The sequence below is a fragment of the Martes martes genome (genome assembly GCF_963455335.1).
Source record: "Martes martes genome assembly, chromosome: 12".
Taxonomy (NCBI): Eukaryota; Metazoa; Chordata; class Mammalia; order Carnivora; family Mustelidae; genus Martes; species Martes martes.
In genome coordinates, this window is record NC_137900.1 from 29,545,417 (window position 1) to 29,558,278 (window position 12,862).

Here is a 12,862-nt window from a genome sequence, read left to right on the forward strand (position 1 = left end):
AGTTATTCCCTGCTAGAAAGAAGGGACTGGGGATGGGAAGTGGGAGTATAGGATTCCAGCCGTGTGGGTCCATCCTGAGCCCAGCCAAGACACACTGGGGCCCCGGACCTGGTGGCGTCCAGACAGGTGGGGAAGGAGGTCTGATGGAGACAACAAAGGCCGTTGGAGGGAAAAGATTAAAGGGCAGGAAAACGCACAGCCACCTCCCCCCCACCACCACCACCCAGCTGCTTTCGTGCATTCCTTCAGGCTCTCTAGACTTTGATATTTGCATAAATGGGCCTTGGCTAGGTTTCCACTCTGGGACAGAACAGCAAGCAGTCACCGCGGACACGGGAGGCTTTCTCTTGGTGATCAGTCTGGCTGTGATTTCAGCCATCAGCTTGTGTAACCTCCCTGGGTTGAGCGGACGGGTCAGCCCTCCAGTTCCTGTCACTGGGTGCGCACCGTCTGTGTCTCTGGCCTGGAGACCCTTCGGCCGCAGGCAGGCTCGTCTTGGAGCCTGTTTACAAGGCCTGCAGTTACTTCTGTTTTGTTTTAGCCAAAAAGGGTGAAGTGCTGCCAGCAGTATGTCTGGAATGTTATTTACTTGGTACATTTCTGTGGCTTTTCTTTGTAGTGCTGCACAGGCCAGAGCAAGGGGTCATTGACTTGCAAATGCCAGGTTTCACAGTTTGTCTTCTCCGTGGGGCGACTTTCTCAGTGAGAAGGAGGTTAGCTCCTGTGTCTCTCTGGTCCTTCCTCCCCACCTGCCTTTTTTCATCTGTCCTTCCTTCCACCAGTGCTCCCTCCAGTCCTCCCCTCTTTCCTGCCTCCCCTTTTTCTGAGTGAGTGCGCTGAACTACTGTACTCCTCCCCCCTCCCCCGTGTCCTAAATGCCCCGAGTGCACTTTTAATTCCTGGGGTTTCTGGTGGACTGCCGAGGGCCTGGCAGGCGCTTTTCATTTGCGTGCCTGCCCTGTTATTATTTCACATGAAAGCTGTCTCTTTTGGCACACGTGGCTCCTGTGATTTCAGTGGAGCTCTTGGAGCTGAATGGGCGATGTTGTGCAAGGGAAGTACAGGTGGGGCATTCTCTACTGGTGGCCGTGGGGGCGGATGACAGATCCGCGCGAGGTCCTGGCTTGTGCCGAGCCAAGGTGAGAGCAAACAAATGGCTTCCGAAGGAAGGAACCAGGGTGCGTGGTTTCTTAATTCGGGAGGTTTCACAACTGTTCGCGTTCAATTGATAGAGGAGAGGGTTTTTTGGTTTTGGTTTTTGTTTTTTTAAGAGCAAATTCTTCATTTACTCAAACTGTAAACAAGTCCCAGATCAATGAGCAATGTGGAAGGGGGATGCACGGAAGGTTTTCTGTTCGCCTCTTGTTTTCAGCCTCCCTTTCTCCCACTTCTTCCTCCCACTTCTTCTGTGCAGTTCTAATCGTGGTATTTGGGGCTTTAAAACAAGGTATGGAAAATGAGATTAGATAAATCTCTCCAGCTGGTACCAGCCCCTGGGGCCCTTTGCACACCTGGGCAGGTTACCTTCCCCCGACCCCCTGCCCAAATTTTCTTATGTCATGTGAGTGTATAAGCATCTACAGAGAGATGAGACCTTTGAAAGCTTTGCCTTACGAGTTCTGGGACACCTCGCCCATCCATGACACCTGTTAGCATGTTCACTCCGTAGCCAGCCCCAGTCTGCGATGGAAAATTTTGGTCCCATTCTTCTTGGCTTTTCCTGTCCTTCTGCATGACTTCTCCATTTGCGTGTAAGCTGCCCGGATTTTTGGCTGAAGGGGCTTCTTTGATCACTCTCTTGACAGTATGGGCTTCACATTCTCACACCTGCTCTTCTTTTACAGTCCAGATTTCAGAGTAAATGCTTCCATCGCCTTGTCATTTCTTGGGTATAAAACTTGGGTGCAGGTTACTGATTACGGGTAATAGCCGTTGGATGACGGAGACAACTGCTTGGCACAAACAGCCCCCTGAACCGCTGCCAGAAACGTAAACTGCCACTTTATTTATTTCTGAAAGCATCTAAGCTGCGAGCCGATCGGTCATGATCTAGCATGCACATGATAATAACAGGCTCTCGGGGCTGAGAAAGCCGCCCCATGGGGCAGCCGCGAGGGCAGGCTCTAACAAGACTCCCGTGTGTTTTCTCCCCCATTATCCACAGCCCACACATCATCTTCCTCTCTCAGAGCGTCTTGACAGGAACGAGCCATCTCTGTGGGACCCGGCTGTGCCATGAAATTGCTCACGCCTGGTTCGGCCTAGCCATCGGGGCCCGGGACTGGACGGAGGAGTGGCTGAGTGAAGGGTTCGCCACTCACTTGGAAGACGTGTTCTGGGCCACAGCACAGCAGGTGGGTTTACAGTGACCCTAAGCATTTCCCGACCCGGAGTCAGAGTCTGTTCACAGGCATCTGTTCACATTCCACAGATTAGGAGAGGGCTTCTTGTGTGCTAGGACTATGCACCGGGGGAGTGGGGGGTTTCTCCCTGTAGGGATGGGTGAGAGGTCAGCAAAGCAGACAAACACATCCCTACCATGTCGGTGGTGAGCGCTGTGAAGGCCAGTGAGGCTGGACAGAGAGTCGGGGGTGATCTCAGTTTTAGAAGGCACCATGAGAAGGCGCCTCTGATGGTAGACATTTGAACAAAGACTAGAATAGAAGGTCATCCCGTGGCATGACCACTGGTTATGGTTGTGGTGACACCACCAACTTGTGTCTAGTTTGTTGGTTTGTTATTTTTTTTAAATAATAAGATGAAAATTTATATCAGGAGGCATAATTTCAGATGTCTTCTGGCACGTAATGAAGAATAAAGTGGCTGGTGTCATAGATTAGGGCGTGCCGAGGGCTGAGACAAGCTGGCAGTCTCCTCTGAGCTCGGACCAAGGGTGGCGGGGCTGGTGGGAGGGCACAGTGGAGCCTGGACTCCTGGTTGTTTAAAAGGAAGTTCTAAATCTGGATTTTTACATGAAATTTAGTAATTTAAAAACTCCTATGCCAACTAAACAAACAATCTTTACTTTAAAGAACCGACTGCCAGTTCTAATGAGGATATGGCAGCTAAACAGTCTCCTGCTTATTTTTTCGTTCCTAATATTTGATCAGTCTTTTCTCTGCCATCCCCACCCTTTCCATGCTGGATTAGTTAACATGTTCTGAAATCCTCAAGTTTGTGCATACCTGTATGCTTCTGTTCGAGCTCCTCCTGCCTGTTGAAATCCTGTTTATTTCTCACTAACCAGCTCAAGGTCACCTTCTCTGGGTGGCCCAGGCTGATCATTCCACTCACAATACTTACTCTTCTAGAAGCTTTGAACTCCCACGGTATCTAGTACTTACCTCTTTTGCCTTGCTTCTTCCTTCTCCCTCCTGTCCTCACATAGACTGTGACCTCTTCCACAGTGGAGCTGCAGTCTTACTCACCCTCTCACCCCCCTCTGCACCTTGGCTGGCAGCATGTGCACCTGTGTCCCCTGCCACACAGTGAAGAGAGGCCATGTGGCAGATTTAGGCAAGGTGGTGGGGTTTGGTGTCGGACCGGGCAGGGAATCCCAGCCCTGCTGTGGACCAGCTCTGTAGGTTTAGGTAGGTTACATAGCCTCCCTGGCCCTCGGTTTCCTCATTTGGAAAATACGTATAAGAATGTGCAAACTGGCACAGCGAATGGGATAATTATGAATGACACATGGAGCTCATGCAGGAAATGCCGGTTCTCTTTTTCTCCTCTTTCTCTTCGTATTTTCCACCACCTGACTGATGCACAATAGGCATTGAGCAAGGGTTAATTAAATAGGCCAATATAAGCAAGCCCCTATCGTCATCCCTTCTCTGGGATGCTTCTGTCCCGGGACAATCAGATTTGTGCTGTTCTTGGTAACCGTGAGTGAGTATATTTCAGGCATCTAACGATGATCTCTCTGCCGTCTCCCCAAAAAGCACTCCTCGTCGCCTTGGCCCCTGCCCACATTTCCAGAGGGTGAGTCCTGAGTCTCATAGCTTAGGTCCTTCTTCTTACTGCTCTGAATATGGCCATCTTCACTAATAGAGGCATGAAGCCCGTCTGGCCTCATCCCACAGCTGCATACCTTCGATGTGTCTGTTCCCTGCCAGACCTGTAGGGATAAAAGGATGAGTGAGACCCAGCCCTGCTCTGAAAGAGGTCAGAGTTTAACTGTGAAGGTAAGAAAAGCACACAGCAGAAGGAAAAAGAAAATAAGTTGGGAGAGAGAGGTAAATACCAAATATTGTATGAGTTCAAAGGTGGGAGAGCTCAGGCCTGAGCAGATCCAGAAAGTCTTCTGGGAGAGGGTGACTTCTGACATGGGCCTCAAAGGTAAAGTAGGAATTGAGGTCTCTCTGCCGCTCCTTTTCCCTTAACCTGGCATAGGGGACAAGCCACTTCACTATCCTTTAGGGTATAGGCAATATCTCTTCAAGATGTGAAAGCACTTTGGTCTGAAGTCAAGTGGCCATTCTGGATTCCAGCACAAAGTTTGGAAACCTTTCCAGAGCACGTCGATCACTCTAGCCCCTTCCTTGAAGGGTGAAACTGAGATGCTGTTGGTTCCTGCTGAGTGTCTGCAGCAGACCTTCCAAGCTGGACAGAAGGGCTCTTTGGGGCGGGAGAGTATGGGCTGGCTCACAGGACTCTCCTGGTCAGTGGCGAATACCACCAGGGAAGCGGGAGTGATGCACATCCGACACTGGGAAGCCCAGACTGTGCTCCATAGCACCGAACGGTAGGGAGCACGGCAAAGGGAGGGAGTGGGAAACCGCTGAACGAGGATAGAGAGTGGCGTTCCACAGGGAGAAGGGAATTGAGTTCATTGCAAGATTGCATCACATAACTTGTCATCAACCTGGGTAAGGTCTGACCTCCTTCACAGGTGTCTTAGCTCAGGCTGCGTAACACAATACCACAGACCGGGGAGGGGTGGGGGGGCTTAAACAACGCTTGTTTTCTCCTAGTTCTGAAGGCCGGAAGTCCAAGATCAAGGTGCTGACAGGCTTGGATTCCCGTGACACCTTCTTCCCTTGGCTTGGTGGTGGTCACCTTCTCTCTGTGTTCTCCCATGGCCGTTCCTCTTTGCACCTATAGAGAGAGCTCTGGTGTCTCTTCCTTTTCTTGTAAGGCCACCCGTCCTATTGGACCAGGGCCCACAATAATAACCTCATCAATCTTAATTACCCCCTTAAAGGTCCCATCTCCAAATACAGTCACATTCGGGGTTAGGGCTTCAACATATGAATTTTCCACTCATGATTTGTTCCCTAGCAACAGGGCACACAGAACCTGTGGCTCATCTGGCCGCTGCTGGCACCTGTCTCTCCCGAGATAATAGCTTGCTCCCCTCCTGACTACATCCCTCACCATCCTCTAAACACATCATGCTCTTCCCAGGCCCCCTGAACCTTGCACGTGCTTTCCTTCTTCCTGAAATTCCTCCTCCCTGGGCTGACTCCCACTTTCCCTGGGGGGACGCACACAGGCCCCACCACCTCCTCAGGGAAGGCTTCTGACTCACCTGGCTGGCCAGAGAGCATCTCTTCCTTAACCTCTACTACCGCTGCACTCTGATGGCCAGTGTTCTGACAGGCTCTGTCCATAATGGACCCAGGGTCTGGCAGAGACTCGGTAAATACCTGTTGAATCAACTCTTAAGGATCTTTCATTTCCAGAAATGCTTGTTGAGACTGACATCTCCCTCCCAGGTGGCTGTTCTGCTGCCCTCCCTTACGGAGACTTGAGCCATGGGGCCTCATGAGCCCAGCGGCCGCAGCCCATCCTTGCCAGCAGGCCAGGGTGTGATGGCGTCCCCCTCCCCCAGAGTGAATCCAGGCAGTACACTCGGGTTATATGCAAACAGAATCATCTGGGCCGCATTAGCAGGCTCCACTGTAAACAGCCCTTAACCAAACTGAGGGCTGGGAAAAGTAGGAGGTAAATGGAGGGGCCAGTCCCCACCCTATGCAGCAAGACAGAGCAGGAAAGGGCTGGAGGGACTCGGTGGAAACGACCCTCTAGGGAAGCCTGCCTTTTCTGAGCCCCCCGGGTGTGTGAGGCAGACAACCCGGCCCAGCGCCATCACCGGCAGAAGAGCGAGGGGCTGAGTCGTCGTGTGAGGACCTCCCAGACCCCTTGCCCCTCAGACTTTTCTGATGGGGTGCCAGGCACAGCGGGGAGGCTACTGGTGTTGTCACCCTGAAACTGAGCAAGCTGCTCTGTTGGGCGGCTGCGACCCTGCACGAGGACAACAGTGACTGTGTTCTGTGCACATGTGTTTGTGTGTCTGTGGCCCCGAGCAGCTGGCCCCCCAAGAGGCGCAGGAGCAGCAGGAGCTGAAGGCATGTCTGCGCTGGCTTCGCCTCCAGGACGAGGTGCGGAACTCCCGCCAGGAGATGCAGGTGCTGAGGTAAAGCGCCATGAGCTCTCTTCCCCTTCCCTCTCTGCTCCCCCACCTCTTTTCCTTCAAGACGGGCATCCGGGCCATCTATTAAATCTGCTGTGTTTCCTTCTTATATCACGTTGGGTTAGGTCACCCATCCTCCCAGGGACATGATTGCCATGTTTGAAGTCCTTCAGGGCGGGCGTTTGGATTTGCCTTCTGATGTTTTCCTGGTGTCTCTGCTGAGGAAAAACGGACACAAGGCCATTTCCAGGACCAGGACTTGTTTGAAGTTCTAATAGTCACTTGGTGTGGTGGCTGAGGACTTGGACAAGGCGGGGGTTTGGTAGCCTGACAGACAGTAACCCTTTAAAGCCAAAAGAAACAACAGCAACAGCTACAACAGCCCTTTAGGAAAATACTGATTCCGAAGTGTTTAGTAGTAACAGATGTTGGTGTCAGTGGGCCCTTTTGTTTCGGGTCCTCCCAGCAGGAGGCCACTCCTGTGCGCGGGGAAGCTTCTACTCCTGGCTCCCGCGTGTGGTGTCCACGTGTGTCTTGCGGCACTTTTTTGTAGGATTGCTTCTTGCCATTTTTTCCGGTTCTGCCCCTCTGCTTTGCTTGTTTTCTTCATTTCTCTAAATAGTTGCTTATCTGCAAGCCCAAGCCTGGGCCCCAGGAATACTGCGATTGTTATGACAATAGAAGCTTTGGTCCTGCCCCTCTCCACAACAGCCAGGGGTGTGGAATCTGCCCTCAGACAGGTGGGAAGACAGCCATCCAGCAGTGCCCACCCTCCCCCAGTGTAGACGTCAAGGCCAGTCTATCTTTGGCGCAGAAGCCAGCCTGAACCAGTTTGGTTTTTGTTTCTATTTTTTTTATTTATTTATTTAGTTTTTGTAAAGATTTTATTTTAGTTATTTGTCAGAGAGAAAGAGAGCACAAGCAGGCAGAGTGGCAGGCAGAGGCAGAGGGAGAAGCAGGCTCCCCGCTGAGGCAAGGAGCCTGATGTGGGACTCGATCCCAGGACCCTGGGATCACGACTCGAGCCGAAGGCAGACACTTAACTGACTGAGCCACCCAGGCGTCCCAGTTGTTTATTTTTATGAGACTGATGCGCTACCTACTGCCCTAACGAGGCACCTCCAGTTGTTTATTTTTAAATAAGCACCCCCCACCCCCGTTCTCAGGGACTGCCAACTGAGACCGAAGTCTGAGGACAATGGACGGAGCTCAGCCTGACCCCAGGGACACTGGCTGGTGCTTTTGTGCAGCATGGCTGCGTGGGGTGTGGCCACTCTGGTGGGTCTTTGGTCATCGAGTGTGGCGAAGAGGGAGATGAGAGCATCCGGAATAATTCTAGGCTTTTGACTTGAGCCGCTGCATAGATGGTGAGGCCATTTGGTGAGACCGCCAAGACATCGGAAGGAAAAGTGAAAGTCCCAGTTTTGTTAGACGTTAAGTTTGGGGAGCTCGGGAAATCAGTGTGGCGAGAGGGTGGGGTGTCGCCTTGAACGTTGATGAAATGTGCTCTCAGGTTATAAGCAGGCCAGCCGCACACGGGAAAGTCTGTACGCACATGCGGAGAGCCTTCTCTGTGGACTGGGTGGAGCTGTGATCAACCCCGCCGGCCTCTGATGGCCAGGAGCTTTTCCTGTGTGTGTAGAGCTGGGAGAAGAATATGCTATTTTTAGACCCTTGTGCTGGAAAGCTTATTATGGCATTTGTTTTTCTTTTTCTTAGTATTCAGAAATTGTGTTTGCCTAAATTTAGGCTAACCATGAAATGACTGCATTTGGAAGATTTGTTGTACATCAGTATGGAAACTCTTGTTATCAGCTGCGCTTACAATGAAGAGGAAATGCTTTTGAACCTGCACCGAATTATATAGTCAAGGGTTAGTTTACTCCCATCCTTTAGAATTCTCCCTTAAATGGGCATAGAGAGCCTAGAAATTACTGAAAGTGAGAGAAAAAAAAAAAAAGAATGAGAGTTATAAATATTTATCCTCAGATTTTATTTTGGCGTAATATGCAAATAAGACCTTGGGAAAGAAGTCACTTATCACAAGACAGTAATCAAAGATGTTATTTCCCACCCACTCCCCCCCCCCTCTTAAGATAGCCCATGGCCTTGAAATGATGGACCAAGAACAATTTAGAAGTCTTGGTTTGTGTCTTGATACGTTCCTCATTCCTTGGTGTTGACAGAGAAAATAGAAACTTCTCTTACTCATCTTTGTAGCAGCTTTCAACATGGTCGACCACTCCCTCCTTCTAAAAACACTTTCTTCTTCAGGCTTCTGTGTCACACTCTCCTGGATTTCCTTCTGCTCTGCTGCCAGTCCTTCCCCATCCCTCCTGCTGGCTAGTCAGCATCTTCACTTAGATGACTCATAGCTCAGAAAGAGGGATTAAGGGGTCCAGCATCACGCAGCCAATCCAGAGCCGAACAGAAATTGGAATCCAGGGATGGAAACGACCTTCTTTTCCCTACATACTTTCTCTCTGCCTTTAAGGAACTCCATACAGTATTTAGTTGCATTAAAAACAAAAAACAAAAACCCACTGCAGGTATCTTAAATGGTGGAAGGATGTGAAGGCCAGGGTTAATGAAAAGTATCCTTGGAACAAGTATCTTTGTCTTTTGACACATGAGTGCATGTGTCTGATTATTTTGCTAGCTATCAGGGAAAAAAGAAAACCCAACATTGTGTTGATTACAGATATTGGAGTATTAACAAAGTGAGAAGAGGAAAAACTAAAATTGTACTTGGCTCTGGCTTGCTAATTTTAGTCATTTACAAGAACTGTTTCCCAGTCGTGTCTTCCATATATCCAGTGTTGAACATGGCTCTCATCAGATGTGTCCTGGATTGACTTGGTTGTGAGATTCATTCGGTTACAACAGTTCCTGTGTTTTCCTTCTCAGCCTTTCTTGGCTGGGAAGCCTTTAACGTGGCTGCAGGCTCTCGAGGCCTGGCGATTTGCTCAGAAGGTTAGGGGGTCACATTACTGACTCCACGCCTTTTCTCATTTGTTAATTATTAAAGATGCTTTTCCCATAGACCAGACCCTAGTGGCTCTCCTCTGACTCTCCCTCACTTGTCCACTGACCCTGGGCACAACTGTGTGCCAGGCGAAGCTGATCTTGCTGCTGTCCTACTCTGCCTGGCTGCCACCACTCTGCTCTCCTCTTGTTTCCAACCCCACCCCACCCTTGACCTTGCAGCAGGGAAGATGCGAAGGGCCTTTGCAAGGCTCTCCTGCCTCTGGTCCCCGGGGCACTGTTGGATTCCTGCGTTCTCTAAAGTGCTTTACTCTGCGTTAGCTAGCTTTACTCTGACAGGCCTGTGGGCTGGAAGAGCTATGGTGGCAGGGTCAGAAGAAATTGCTGTTGGTTTTTTATTGTTTGTGATTTATTATCACTTCCCCTCTTTTCTGGATTCATTGTTAAAGTTGGGCTCGTGCTGACAAAAACATGAAAATACATCACGTTGAGGGGCGCCGACAGGCCCCAAATCCAGTGTGGCTCTTTCTCCTAGCTGCTGCCTTCAGAAGATGACAGAACTCTGGAGAAGCGCAGAGAGCTTCTCCTGCCTTCCTCATAAGTGCCTCATTCCCTGTCATATTATGATTCCCAGGGAAGCGCCAAGTAGGCAAGTCTTCACGGACAAAATGTGATATGCACGCCGCAGGCTCTGAGTTTGTATGATGCCTAAGCACTGTATGTTCCACTTAAAACTATAAGACTTTAGAGGTGCCTGGGTGGTTCAGTCATCTGCCTTGGCTCAGGTCATGATCCCAAGGTCTGGGGATCGAGCCCTGCTTTGGGCTGCCTGCTCGGTGTGGAGCCTGCTTCTCCCTCTGCTCCTCCCCCTGCTCATGATCTGCATCCCCTGCCCACTCTCTCAAATAAATAAATAAAATCTTTAAAAATAAACAATAAAACTTTTGAAATTAGTCTACGTGTATACATAGACTCTAGTATACATGAAGCTTTCACCTTGGAAGTTTTTCTCAAAATTTTTATTTCTGATCCTTGAAGAACATAGCAGTATTTTCCCACCCACATGTGAGAACTCATCCACTCACAGCCACCCAAACCTGTCTCATGGGAAAGCTCCCCTCCTTTGAGAGTCCCTTGTCGCTGCCACATACCCACCTCTAGCCCAGAGGCTCAGGCTCTGCTGCTCCTCCATCCTGGGGTCCAAGAGTCCCAGTATGCCCACTTCAGGCTCCACTGGCCCTACAGGCTGGGAACAAACCCCTTTCCCTCTTCCCTAGGCGGCTCCCTTCCCCATGGCCTTTAGTATCCATTCTGGAACATCCTCCCTTCCCAGCTCTTCCTTCCCTCACTTGCCTCCCATCCCCCAGAGAAAACTGAGGCCATCAGCCATGTTCTTCCTTCAATTCTATAAACACATCAACATCCACAACTCTCTGACTTCTCAGAAGCCCAAGAGACAACTTGTAGGTCTCAGTATAACTAGAGACACATTTCTAGTTCCAGAGGTGGCAGTGGAAATGTGCACGCATTGATGCAAATCTAGAACTTATATATATCTAAGTGAGCTCTAAACCCTCTGCTCATGAGGAAGAAGGGAAGGAGGGATCCATATATGAAGGGAGAAGGAAGCTCCCATCACTTTGGACCATGGGCCAGGGTCCTGAGTCTAGGGAAACTACTTTTTTCCTGAGGTCATTTTGCGCTTCTGATCACCAGGTTCTGTAAACATACTCCAGTCTTTATATTATGGGAACTCCTCTGCTTTGTTTGGTACAACTGATGACTCTTCTGTTCTGGGAATCTGTGTCACCTGGCTTTCCTGAGCAGGGAGAGAAGCAGAGGGAGAAGCAGGCTCCCCGCCAAGCAGAGAGCCCGAAGCAGGGCTCAATCCTAAGACCCCGGGATCATCTGTCTTGCCATCGTTTGCTTACACCCCCTAGCCTACAGTATCAGTTTTCCAGGGCTTCTGTAATAAACTACCACAGGCCAGTATGTGCAAATGTACTTCTTACACTTCTGGAGGCTGAAAGTCCAAGATCGAGGGGTCCACAGGCTTGCCTTTTTCTGCAGCCTCTCTCCTTGCCCCTTCTCGCTGAGTCCTCATGCCGTACCCCCTCGGCGTGTCTGCACTCCTGGTGTCCCTTTGTACGTCCACATCGCCTCTTCTTGTAAAGGGTACCAAGCAAATGCCTCATTTTAACTGACCTCACTCTTTTAAAGGCCCTGTCTCTGAATGGAGTCACCTTCTAAGGTACTCAGCATTAGGGCTTCCACGTAAAAATTTTGAAGAACTGTAATGTGGCCTATAACATCTACTGTCTACCTGTTCTTTCTTACCTCCTTGTCTTGTCTTCAAGTTGTCTCTATTAGAATAGCCTCCCCTTGTCACATGACTCCGAATCGTCATAATTCAGCACAGATATCACTGCGTTCCGGAAGTCTCAGGCTCTTGCCTGACAAGATAAGCACATGACCCTCGTCTCTACTTCCTAAATGCTCCGGTTATACCTCCATCCCTGATCATACTATGTCATTAGACAATTATCTTCAGAAAGAATCATGTTATGTTGCCAATATTTGGCCATTTTTAACCTACGGAAACAGCAGTTTCATATGATCTAACCTAATGCATCTATCTTCTGGGTCATGAGCCTTTTGAACCAAGGGACTGTGTCTTCCTTACCTTTGTTTACCACAGGGTTGGGCACTGAATGGGTACTTGATACATGTTGAAGAAATGAATGTCATAGATGACACAGCCTCTGTCCCTGAGACTTCTATATTATTTACATAGAGTTGAAATACTGGTCACAAGACAGTGGATAGAAAAACCCTAGGCTGTGTCCTCAGAGTTCTTAGGACCGAGAGGTTACTATTGGTAGGCTTAGCTACAAAGGGCAACTGGGAAGGTGTGAGGTTTTAGCTGGAATGGTAAGAAGGGCTAACATTGAGACTGGGAAAGAGCTGGAAGGAAGAAAATTCAAGGAGCAAAGCCTGGCAGGCATATACAATAGATTATTTGTGGAAATGCGCCATTAGTGAGAATGAGCTTCCTGGAGAGGATAAAAGTCAGGAACCCATGAGACCAAAGGGGCGAGGGAAGGACAGGCTAAGTAATGGAGTTCCCTAGAGGCCAGATTCAAGATTTTGCATGTGACCGTCCAGGCATTGAGGAGCTATTTTCAGTTCCAGGAATGACATAATGAAATGGGAGTTCTGGGAAGATTACCGAGCCTGTGAGATCATGCATGATCAGAGATAGAGAGTCTCCAAGCCAGATGGAATTGGGTGGCCGTTTCAGGAAGCCACATCTGGGTTTAGAAGAGCTTGGGACGCTCTTCCCAATTGGCTCATTTGGTGATATTCAAAACTGGTTGAAGTGTCAATATAGCTTCAAAGAAGGGTTCTAATAATATGATGTAAAGCGTTCTCTGATGGCAGATAAGGACTGACCCATGAAAG

General features: G+C 49.6%; 1 protein-coding gene across 4 annotated transcripts in view; it reads left to right on the top strand.

Moving 5' to 3' along the window:
• The window catches only part of AOPEP (aminopeptidase O (putative)), a 299,762-nt gene that overhangs the window by 151,056 nt on the left and 135,844 nt on the right, over positions 1-12,862 (top strand). For all 4 annotated transcript variants that reach the window (XR_013967745.1, XR_013967746.1, XR_013967747.1 and 1 more), the window contains exons 5-6: positions 2,165-2,354; positions 6,312-6,418. Coding sequence is in view for 1 of the 4 variants with exons in the window: in XM_080819718.1 (XP_080675844.1) it covers positions 2,165-2,354; positions 6,312-6,418 (297 nt within the window). In the remaining 3 variants the exon portion in view is untranslated. The remainder of the gene's footprint in view (positions 1-2,164; positions 2,355-6,311; positions 6,419-12,862) is intronic.